The 11,158-nt window shown below is 33.9% G+C and overlaps 1 protein-coding gene across 1 annotated transcript; it reads left to right on the plus strand.

Moving 5' to 3' along the window:
* The first annotated feature begins 1,291 nt into the window (after positions 1 to 1,291).
* Positions 1,292 to 4,478, plus strand: LOC105801162 (MLO-like protein 1). The gene is made up of 11 exons (XM_012632495.2): positions 1,292 to 1,623; positions 1,827 to 2,092; positions 2,219 to 2,335; positions 2,451 to 2,502; positions 2,719 to 2,813; positions 3,249 to 3,323; positions 3,403 to 3,491; positions 3,583 to 3,632; positions 3,957 to 3,997; positions 4,125 to 4,334; positions 4,407 to 4,478. Exons 1-11 carry the CDS (start codon positions 1,440 to 1,442, stop codon positions 4,476 to 4,478), a joined length of 1,251 nt encoding a protein of 416 aa, XP_012487949.2. The 5' UTR covers positions 1,292 to 1,439.
* The last annotated feature ends 6,680 nt before the right edge of the window (positions 4,479 to 11,158 follow it).

Raw genomic sequence — 11,158 nt, forward strand, 5'->3', positions numbered from 1 at the left:
AAAAAATTAAAACATATAAACTTACTAAAAATAAATCGGGAATAAATTTGAACAAATAAAAGCTTTCGAATAATTCTATGGCCATTTGCAACTTTTTGAAGCTAAGTGACCAAAACGTAAACTTACTAATAGTTTAGTGACCTTGAGAGTAGTTTACCTTTTATTTATTTATTTTTAACTTAAGAAAATGCCACAATTTACACATGACTCAATTGGAAAATAGTGACACATAGATAACGGGTGGATAAAATGCGAAAATTAAATCAAAATTAAAATTTAATGTATATAAACCTACCAAATTAAAATTGATGTATAATATTATAAATTGTATCAATTTCATATATATATATATATATATATATATATATATATAATTTTGATAATTAAAATATAATAATCCATTTCCAATTCAAATTTGAGTCTAACCTAACCCACATGGATTGGCCACCAATTTGTTTTCCTTGTTGTCTAACCATCCAATGAATGTATCAAAAGTTTATCACGATTTTATTTTTTTCAAACATTTTCTTTTTCTAATTTTAGCCCCAAATATATGATTGAGACTTACTATTTTGTTTTAAATAGGAAGATTTTATAGTCGTGTACTTAGCCACTACCCTTTTCTTTAATGTAAAAATATATTGTTAGTCCTTATACTTTGATAAGCTTTGAGATTTAATTTATGTAATTGAAGAGTTAGAAATTATTTTTTAATTTTTGAATTTTAAACTTCTTAATCTAATTATTAACAATATTGTTATCTTTCATTAAAATTTATCAATTTGGCATATTTTTTATTAATCATAAGCCATGTCTTATGAAGGTGCCAAATTAACATGGCAAGTTGACAAGTATTTTGATAAAAATGCTAACAATGTTCATTCTTGGACTAGAATTTTTAAATTGAAAGGAATAGGATATCTTAATTTTCAAAATTTTAGATATAGGGACTAAATAAAATATTGCACCAAAATATAGGGACTAATGAAAGGTTTTAACTTTTAAAAAAAATATTATCACAATAATATATATTTTAACATTCCTTAATAAAATTGGTGTTAAACGATCCGTAACACTAGCTCAATCATAACAAACTTAGTCAGAGTATAGTTAAAAAAAGGAAAAAAAAAATCACGTTTTTAGAGTTTCTTACCCCCTTCCTAAGTTCAAGTTCATTCTGACAAACAAACATCATCCAAGAAAGAAATCATCCTCTATTTCAGAAACTTGGTTGTGTTCTCATTAAAATTAATATTAAAAAAAAGGACCAATAATATTTTTGTTGTTGTAATGCATGTTTAAGAAGGGGGTAGATAATTGAAAGTGAAGCAGAATAATTGTATTGGCCTTTGGGTATCCTTTGTTGGGAACTAAGGACCAAAGCCACAAGAGTGACATTTTTTAGGTAAAAGGAAGAAGGTTTTTGAGAGAAAACAAAAATGGCAGAAGGAGGAGGAGAAGGGGCATCATTGGAGTACACACCAACATGGGTTCTAGCAGTTATTTGTACAGTAATTATTGCCATTTCTTTAGCTATTGAACGTTTACTTCATTATTTAGGGCATGTTTTACAACATAAACAACAAAAACCACTCTATGAAGCTCTTCTAAAAGTTAAAGAAGGTAAAGTGAAAGTTAAAAAGGGTAGCTTGTATTTTTTTAAATCCATAGAGGATGTTCGAGACTAAAGAAAAGACAATCACTTGAACATGTTAAGGAAAAGCTTGTTTAAAATGCTACCTTTCTTTGAAATTTATGTAGAAAGAAATTTTTTTCTTTTATACTTTCCAAAAATTGTAACCTTGAAATGTGGGGTTTTTTTGCAGAGTTGATGCTGTTGGGGTTTATATCATTGTTGTTGACAGTATTTCAGAGTGCAATTTCTAAAATATGCATGTCAAAGAAACTAGTTAAAGACATGCTTCCTTGTAAAATTGAAGAAGAAGAAGAAGAAGAAGGAGATGATGATGATAGTAATGCTACAACATCTCATTTTCAAACCTATTTTGATTCTACAATGTCTGGTGGAACCCGACACCTCCTGGCTAAGGCATCATCCAATTCTTCGGTTATAGGATATTGTGGTGCCAAGGTAATATAATCGTACATGATTACCAAATAAAATGTTATTTTTCATGGTGAGAGTAAGTAATATTATGGTTTAATGATCCCATATGTATGATCTTTATTATTTTTTCCATATGCTTGTGTTCTTTAGGACAAGGTACCATTGTTGTCGGTCGAAGCTCTTCATCATATGCATATTTTTATCTTTGTCCTGGCCATTGCCCATGTCACATTTTGTGTTCTCACAGTTTCTTTTGGAGGGCTAAAGGTAACATATCTCATTGCGCTTATTTTCAGTTTTTGTGCTTTGTGATGATTCATTTTCCCTTTCAAGTATTTGTATATTCTTAGCATCTCATAAAAGATGTTATTTATTGATATAGATACGGAAATGGAAACAATGGGAAGATGAAATTAGAAAAGAGGATGAGGGAGGTATGGATTAATGCTAATCTCAATGCTCCCTGTCTTTCCATGTTGTCCTTTCATGTTGCTTCGACCTTTTATTTTCTCTTGAAGTATCTATGTCCAACACATTTCTAGAATTGTATATGTATCTGTGTACGATACTCGCATCGATGTTTGAGTAATATAGCTTATGATACACTAAAAAATATATCTCGACTCTAAAGTGGTGTAAGGTAATTGCAGTGTTGGAGAAAAAAGTCACTCATGTCCATCAACATGATTTTATCAAAGATCGCTTCCTAGGTTTTGGTAAAGATTCAGTTCCTCTAGCATGGTTGGTAAGTTGCTATTTTATTTATGATACTATCTTATTTGCCATTCACATTTATAATTATTGAACTTAATGAAAAGGGATCAATGGGCATGATTATATTCACTTATGAGAAAGGTAGACCTTAAACTTCGTTATGGTACTCGAACTAGGACTAGGACTAGAGCGTTAATGTTAGAGGGTGTGTTCAAGTTTTTTTACAACTTTGGAGACCTTTGAAGAACATATTCAATATCCAATGTATGAAAATTTGAACATACTCATATTTGACATTCACATCTAAATCTGAGTGATCTTGAAGTGATGTTGTGCCTTATTAATTGGCTTTTTAGGTTTGGTATTCACATTGTTTTTTCCCCATTTCCCGTTTACTTTTTTTTAATAAAATTGAAACACAAGTTTTGTATGGTTTTGCTAACAAGAATACTAATTATCTTCCCAGAATTCGTTTATCAAGCAATTCTATGCATCTGTTACCAAATCCGATTACGAGACACTAAGGCTAGGTTTCATCATGGTAAGCTATTTGTGGAGCAACTTGGATACAACTATGTTGGTCGTAGTGAAGCATCAATACTCATCATTTCTATATTCAGACGCATTGCAGAGGGAATCCCAAATTTAATTTTCACAAATACATGATACGAGCCTTGGAAGATGATTTTAAGGAAGTTGTTGGTATAAGGCCAGTGATATTTCTAATGATTTATGTTTCCTACACTTGTATTCTCAAGTTTAAGTGATGCTTATTCATTCTTTCTTTTCCATGTTTACAGTTGGTATCTTTGGGGATTCGTCATCGTCTTCTTGTTGCTAAATGTTCATGGTATGGAATACATTTGGTTGTGGATTTGTATGACACTTGTATATTTAATTTTATTCCAAGTCTTCCCATCTATTTGGAGGATCCTTGGAGAACTATATTTCTGTAGTCATATCTAATATGAGTGTTAGACGTGAATACTTCAAAGAAAACATGATGCATATACTATGCCAATGCACAGTATTTATAACTTATATTACTTCGATTCTTCATTTTTCTAAAGTACCATGTCTGGCATATAAGGATCGTTACATTTTGCTTACATGGAACTACTAAACATTAATGTTCCATGAATAATGATGGAATTTTCTCCATTTTCTTGTGCAGGCTGGCATACATATTTTTGGATAGCTTTCATTCCTTTCATTGTGAGTGGTTTCAATAGACATACATATACACATGCACCAAAGTAAACACATATCTAGCTACAGAAAATATTAGTGGACATGGGTATGAGGATATGATTTGTTCTTCTGACTTATCTAATTTTTTCAGCTCCTACTTGCCGTGGGCACCAAGCTAGAGCATGTGATTACCAAGTTGGCTCATGAGGTTGCTGAGAAACATGTAGCCGTTGAAGGGGAATTAGTGGTAAAACCATCAGATGAACACTTTTGGTTTGACAATCCTCGAATCGTTCTCTACTTGATCCATTTTATCCTTTTCCAAAATTCATTCGAGATTGCATTTTTCTTTTGGATTTTGGTAAGCTTAAATTTTAGGGCCACTACACATTGTAAGGGATGAACCATAAGGAAAGTTGCTTCTTTATTGTAGGTTCAATTTGGGTTCAATTCTTGCCTAATGGGTCAAGTATCTTACATTTTTCCAAGGCTTCTTATAGGGTAAAAATCAATTACCATTCCTTTTAATTTGTGTATGGTTTTTTCATAGTTACCAATAACATTTGATCTTTTGTTGGTTCATACAGGGTTTTCATTCAAGTATTGTGTAGTTATAGTACCCTGCCACTTTATGCCATTGTTGCACAGGTTTGTTGAGTTTCACATAACATATGTTTCTCTAACTCTTGGTTTTATTAATTTTTTAATTAAAATGAAGATGGGAAGCATGTTCAAAAAGGCAATATTTGAAGACCATGTGCAAGCGAGTCTTCTTGGTTGGGCAAAAAAGGTGAAGAAAAAGAAAGCCTTAAAACAGGCGACAGAGCTTGCAATAGAATCAACCCCTTCGGAGGTGTCGATTCAGGTGGAGAGTGATGATTCTAGTCCAAAGGAGGATGATCGAAAACAGAAATGAGCATAGGGGATAGGGTGATAAAGTTATACTTTATTACTATATTTTATTAGGCGGGTATATTCATATCAGTATCCAATGTCTAAGTGTCTGGCAAAATGCTTAACAAACAGGAGTTAATTAACATCCATTTCAACTACTCTGTTACTGTTTGTTGTTATTGTTTTGTGTATCTTATAGACATCCAATTTCGCCTTTGAATTAAATATAATTTATTTTAATAATTGGATGTTGATCTCTCGGTTTAAAGGGTATAAAATCATAAGAGGCAACCATGTTTTCAATCTTCAAATCCTTACTCTCCCTATCACGGGGCTAAAATTTTAGTCTTGCAATTTGTGCAACCTTAGGCAATTTCTTTGCTCCAAATGCGCTTAAGTCAACCTAGCTCTCGAAATATGAGAGCTCTCCCCAAAATTCTCCAATACATTGAAAAAATATAGCAGAAGCAACTTGAAACGAAAAGAGCAACTAGCGAACTAAAAAGCCAAGACAAGAATACACATAAAGTGTTTAAGTAAATGCTTTCAATAAATTCTTAACTCAAGAATAAATAAATACAATGGGATGATAAAAATGAAGGGGGGCCTGTATTTATAGTTGAACTCTCCGAAATCAACAGTACAAATTGAGTTACATTGACGGTCAAGATTAGAGCCTATCTATAATTCAGAGCCCTAAAGGATTTAAACTCTATACAATCTCATCCCTTTAAGATTTAACCTATTTACCCTGGTAACTCTAGTTTTACTGGAGTGTATCACCTGGTCACCAATGCTTCAAGTAGATGGGCTTCTTCATGGATTCCACGATTCAGGCCAGTTCTTGTGGGTCAAATGAGCCCTATTTAATAAGTTGACCTCTATGGGGTATTTTGTGTACTATGGTCATGGGAATTGATCTACGGCCTGTGACATTCTCCCCCACCCATTCTTGTAATGCCCTCGTTATGTCTTTGGAATGACACTGGTCTTACTCGCCTTGAAATTTTCTCGATGCCTCAACTGATTCTTGACTAGCCTCTCTGTTAGGTAGTTTCGTCCCTCGGAACACTTGCCTCGACTTCTACCATCTCCTAACTTGAATCTTTTCTCTTCTTTTTGGTACATATTGTTTTCAAGAGTCCAACGCTCTTGCTTGCCCACATTGTGACGTGCCTCGATTGGGATCCTCTTGATCCACACAAATAGGATTTGGCACACCCACTCTGAACATCAGGTTAACTTTAAGTCTTGCTACTAACTCTGGTTTGTAAGCCCTTTGGCCTACTTGCTTTAGAACTCTGAAAGGGCCCCTATGTCCTTGCCAAGCCAACAAGTCAAAATTGAAAACACTACCAAAGAGTTTGAGATGTACCTCATTTGCTGCATTTACTCGTTTGGGCCGCCCAATTTACATCACCACTTTCCCCTGAAACTCCGATGCACATCTCTCTTAGGTGGTAGCCTCATTGGTAACTCAACATGCTTCATATCAGTTTGTTGCCCCTATTACATATCCAAGATGGTCTCTTTAGCACTCCAATCTACCAAGTCAATGTTTTTCTTACAATGAACATCCTCAGCTAGTTGGATTGTCGATAATACATTCACCAACACAACGCATTTTTGTTGTCGAGTATCCAATATGTACATACAGTAAAAAAAAGGAACCAAAAGAGAATTAATCTTGTTCAGGAAATTGAAGTCAAGAGCAAAATCGTAATAATCTAAGTGATTTACCTCAAAGTCTTCCTTGCTTTTCCATTGACTAATTGTAGCTCAACTCCTTGTGCTACTCCTACATTTGAGACCTCTTTGGGATTAATAGTATTGATTTTCTTAGTTCATTCATTAACTGAGAGACCAAGTTTACCCATGACTTTTTCTGATATGAATATGTTTGATTCCCCCGTATCAATAAGAACACTCTTCCTTTGACTTGTGATGTTGATGTCCACATATATCAACCCTTTCTACTTGCGATCCTTTTTCGCATTCGCAGAATTGAGTATCATTGACCCAAACTTCAGTACCTTACTCTTAACAGGCTCCGCTTCTTCTTTATTGGTTGCGGATATCTTGGATCGCTCTGGCCAATCTCGCATCCTAGCTGGACCATAACATAAAAAGCACTCTGTTAGTTGCTTCTCATTCTCTCTAACTCTCTTGGCTTTGACAGAACACATTATCGAACCAAGTTTCATTGATCCTGTATTCGGCTCATTATCCTCTTTGATAGCAAATAGCACGAATAGTTTTGAACAATCCCTCACTTTATCCGAACCTTCACAAAAGAAACACCTCACTGGCCCTTTTGGTTTATTGTTAGGCTTCCACTTCTCATTCGATGGTTTCCCATTGCGACCATTTTTGTTGTTATTCTCAATCAAAACTTCCTCATCTCCCTCACCATTGCTCTTCTCTTTGGGCTCAGAAGACTCAAAACTTGTTTCTCTTTGAAACAAGCTCAAATAAAGACTCCGTTACGATCATAGCTTTGGAAAGTTCTTGGACCCTTCGACATTGCAACTCTTGCTTTGCCTATGGCTTTAGCTTATCAATGAATGAGAAAAATTCCTCTTTCTCAACCAAATCAGAAATCTAGAGCATGAGTTTACTAAACTCCCACACATACTCCTTAGTTGTGCGTTGTATCATAAGCCGGTGCAACTTAGCTAAAGCCTCATCCTTAGCATACCCTAGGTAAAATCGTGCCTTGAATTCCTTATGGAACTCCTCCCAAGTCTTAAAAGAGGTACCATCTAGCCTCTCATTTGTTGACCTACGACGCCACCTTAACAAAGCAATATTAGTAAAATACATGACAGTAGTATTTACCTAGATGATGCCTTTGGCACAAAAATATTGCTCTATCCCCCACAAGAAGTTGTCTACATCCTTTATAGACCTCATCCCATTGAAATCTTTTAGCTTTGGGACATCTACCTTAGGCATAGGTGTCGCAGCCAACGCCCCATTACCCAAAATAGCTTTGTAGATATTAAGCTGCCCCTTGAGGTCGTGAATTGTTCCTTCAAGGCTGGCACCATAGTCTTGAGACCATCATTCCTCTCAATTACCTCACCAACAATGATATTTTGGACCCCTTGCATGATATCCATATTGTTACTGAGGCCTCTACCACTTGGTCCTTGAGCTACTCATGCCTCAATTCTAGCTCTGTAGTATACCTATTAACTTCCGTGAGGGTCTCCTTAACATCACACATAGAGTTATCAAGTTTGGCTACCTTGCCATCTACTGATAGCATATCTCTTGATCGACTTGCTTTCTTAGCCCTCCCACGAGTCTCTATTGGCTCTTGCTCGTCTACTTTTTTTGACATCTCAACCAATACTTTTAAACTCTAGCTTGGATACAAACTATCACGGGGCTAGAACTTTAGTCTCACAATCCGTGTGGCCTTAGGTTATTTCTTCATTCCAAATGCGCTTAAGTCAGCCTAACTCTCGAAATATGAGAATTCTCCTGAAAATTCTCTAAGGCACAATATAGCAGAAGCAACTTGAAACGAAAGAGCAAATAGAGAACTACAATGCCACAAGAAGCAATGTACACCAAGTGTTTGAGTAAATGCTCCCAATATATTCTTAACTCAAGAATAACTGAATATAATGGCATGATAAAAATGAAAGGGAGGCCTTTATTTATAGTTGAGCTCCTTCAAAATCAATGGTATAGATTGAGTTACATCGATGGTCAAGATTAGAGCCTATCTACATTGAGAGTCCTAAAAGATTTAAACTCTATACAATCTTGTCCCTTTAGGATTTACCCTATTTATCCTAGTAACTCTAGTTTGACTGGAGTGTTTCACCAGTCCACCAATGCTTCAAGTAGGTGGGCTTCTCCATGGATTCCAAAAATCGGGCCAGTTCATGTTGGTCAAATGAGCCCCATTTAATAAGTTGACCTCTGTGGAGCGTTCTATACTCTATAGTCATGGGCTTTGATCTGTGGCCTATGACATACCACTGTTGTTAAATATAAATACTCGCATTTATGCCCAAATAATATTTTAAATTAGACTCCAATAAAAATTTGCTTTTGTTTATATGTAGATTTTAGTTTAGTTTGTGAATTTCAATATGGGTTATTCTAGTTCTTACTCTAGTTTGTATCATAATAGTTTAAAGTATTTATATTTTAATTTTATTAAATTTATTTATCTCAAAATCATTTATTCGTGGAGTTCATTTAAACTTGATCTCCTTTAATGATCCATTTTCTATTAAAAATAAATTTTATAAAATTATAATTAAATTCAAATGAAAATATCAATTTTATTATTTAAATTTAAAATCCAATTACAAAAATCTTTGAAACAATCGTGCTCTTAAACTTGAGTGATCATTTGATTAGATTACCTAAAAATGTATTCAAGGTTAAATTTTGCTATTAGTCTCTATATTTTGCGAAAGTGATGAATTTAATCTCAAGATTTTAATTTGGTCACTTTTAGTCCATGTACTTTTCAAAATTTAAAATGTAAGTCCTCGCCAGATGATAATTGTTAAATTTATTAAGTTAAGTTCTGATATTTCCAAAATATAATGCACCAAACATATTATAATATTTTTAATCCCATGTCTACTTAGCCGTTCCTCATATTACTCCGTTTAATGGATTAAGGATTTTCATTTGCGTCAAGATGGAAATTACAAAATTCAAACAGTATAATGACTTAGAATGACCCAATTAGAGAATATGGAGTAAATGTACAACTATACACATAGTACATGACTAATAATTGAATTTAACTACTACTATTTGGGTTAGAACATAACTTAGATCCAAGTCAATCTGATGGCTAGTGTCAGAGATTGAGAAAGAAAGTTGTTTGGATTTTGGTTTGTAGATTCGTGACGTTCAAAATTATTTCATGAAAAAAAAATCTAAAGTGTAGAAGAGAAGGTGAATGAGAGCTTTCAATTGGTATAGGTTGTGCGAACAAAGAAGGCCATACAATAACGATTTTAACAACCCAATGACTTAAATGAAAAATTTTGAATAGTTTAGTGACCATTTTGTAACTTTTTGAAGTTGAGGGACCAAAATGTAAACTTGGTAAATAGTTTAGTGACCTTGGGTGTAGTTTACCCATCAAATAAGTGCCCTTATGTCTATTTTTTTTCAAAAATATTATTTAGGGCATTTAAAAAGTATTATTATTTAGGGTAAATGTAATACCCCATACCCAACCGGATCGTCGGGCCCGAGTTATGGCATGCCACATTCGTTGCTCAACTATAATTAAGTACAATTCTATTTTAACAGTTCAATCATGCTATTAAGATTAATTCATTATTATAACTTATTATATAATCTCATCTGAGATTTATACGAGCTTACAAAAGCTCTTTCACTAATTTGAGGTCGTTTAAAGACTAAAATTCAACATTTTCAAAATTACTAGGTAGTAACTGCCTCTCCCTCGCTCATCCTCATGGGAGAGTAAAGGAATAGATAAATAAACACTAATACAACAATCAAATTATAACAACTATGTGCGGTTCCTGCAAGTATGACAGGTTAGTTGTAATATTTATGGTGTTACAATGGAACATCGGAGTATTCCAAGGTTCGAACCCAAAGGAGTCAGCGATTCAATGATTCCTACGCAACAAGCATGCAATGAAAGAGTCTAGCTAGCTACTTACTAAGCATTATATTACGGTAAGCCATAAATAAAGTTGATTAAAACTAATTAATTACCTAAAACAAAAAAGGACTAAATTGTAAATAATGCAAAGTGTAAAACTAACTAATATGATAACAGACAACGGTTGGTTGGTTTGCTTGTTGTTGTTTTTTTAAGTTTTGAATTAGGGATCTAAATCACTATTACTTCTAAATTGGCGCAATTTTACCTCTCAGCCTCAATTTTACCAACTTAGACAAATTAGTCTAGTTTATCTCTCGACCTCACCAACTAATTCGAGACTATCAAATTAGTGCCTGAGAAGCCCTCCTCTCGGTATCTGTTACCTAAATTTTTCCTTAGGGTCGTCAATCCTAAGTCTATTCGATTTTGTCTAGTTTTTACTATTTAGTCCCTATACTAAAGATTAACTAGTCAACATTTTCATCAACCAACCACTTTAGGTTTAGCTGCCTATACTCTTACTTAAGCAAACAAGAACGCAATAATAACTTAAAATGTGCATAAATGGTAAATGCAAGAAAAATGAGAAAAGCTAGGGTTTTTCTTGAATAAGCTTGAAAGCAAAGAAGATGGAAGCAAAGGAAATGAACAAGAACACTTAAAGG

Source organism: Gossypium raimondii, chromosome 11 (assembly GCF_025698545.1).
Source record: "Gossypium raimondii isolate GPD5lz chromosome 11, ASM2569854v1, whole genome shotgun sequence".
Classification (NCBI taxonomy): domain Eukaryota; kingdom Viridiplantae; phylum Streptophyta; class Magnoliopsida; order Malvales; family Malvaceae; genus Gossypium; species Gossypium raimondii.

Bases quoted from the DNA above. Each gene is read 5' to 3' on its own strand.
- LOC105801162 (XM_012632495.2), top strand. From the start codon at position 1,440: ATGGCAGAAGGAGGAGGAGAAGGGGCATCATTGGAGTACACACCAACA. The intron at 2,814-3,248 runs GTAAGTTGCTAT...TTATCTTCCCAG, and splicing joins CAGTTCCTCTAGCATGGTTG to AATTCGTTTATCAAGCAATT. The intron at 4,335-4,406 runs GTAAGCTTAAAT...TCTTTATTGTAG, and splicing joins CATTTTTCTTTTGGATTTTG to GTTCAATTTGGGTTCAATTC.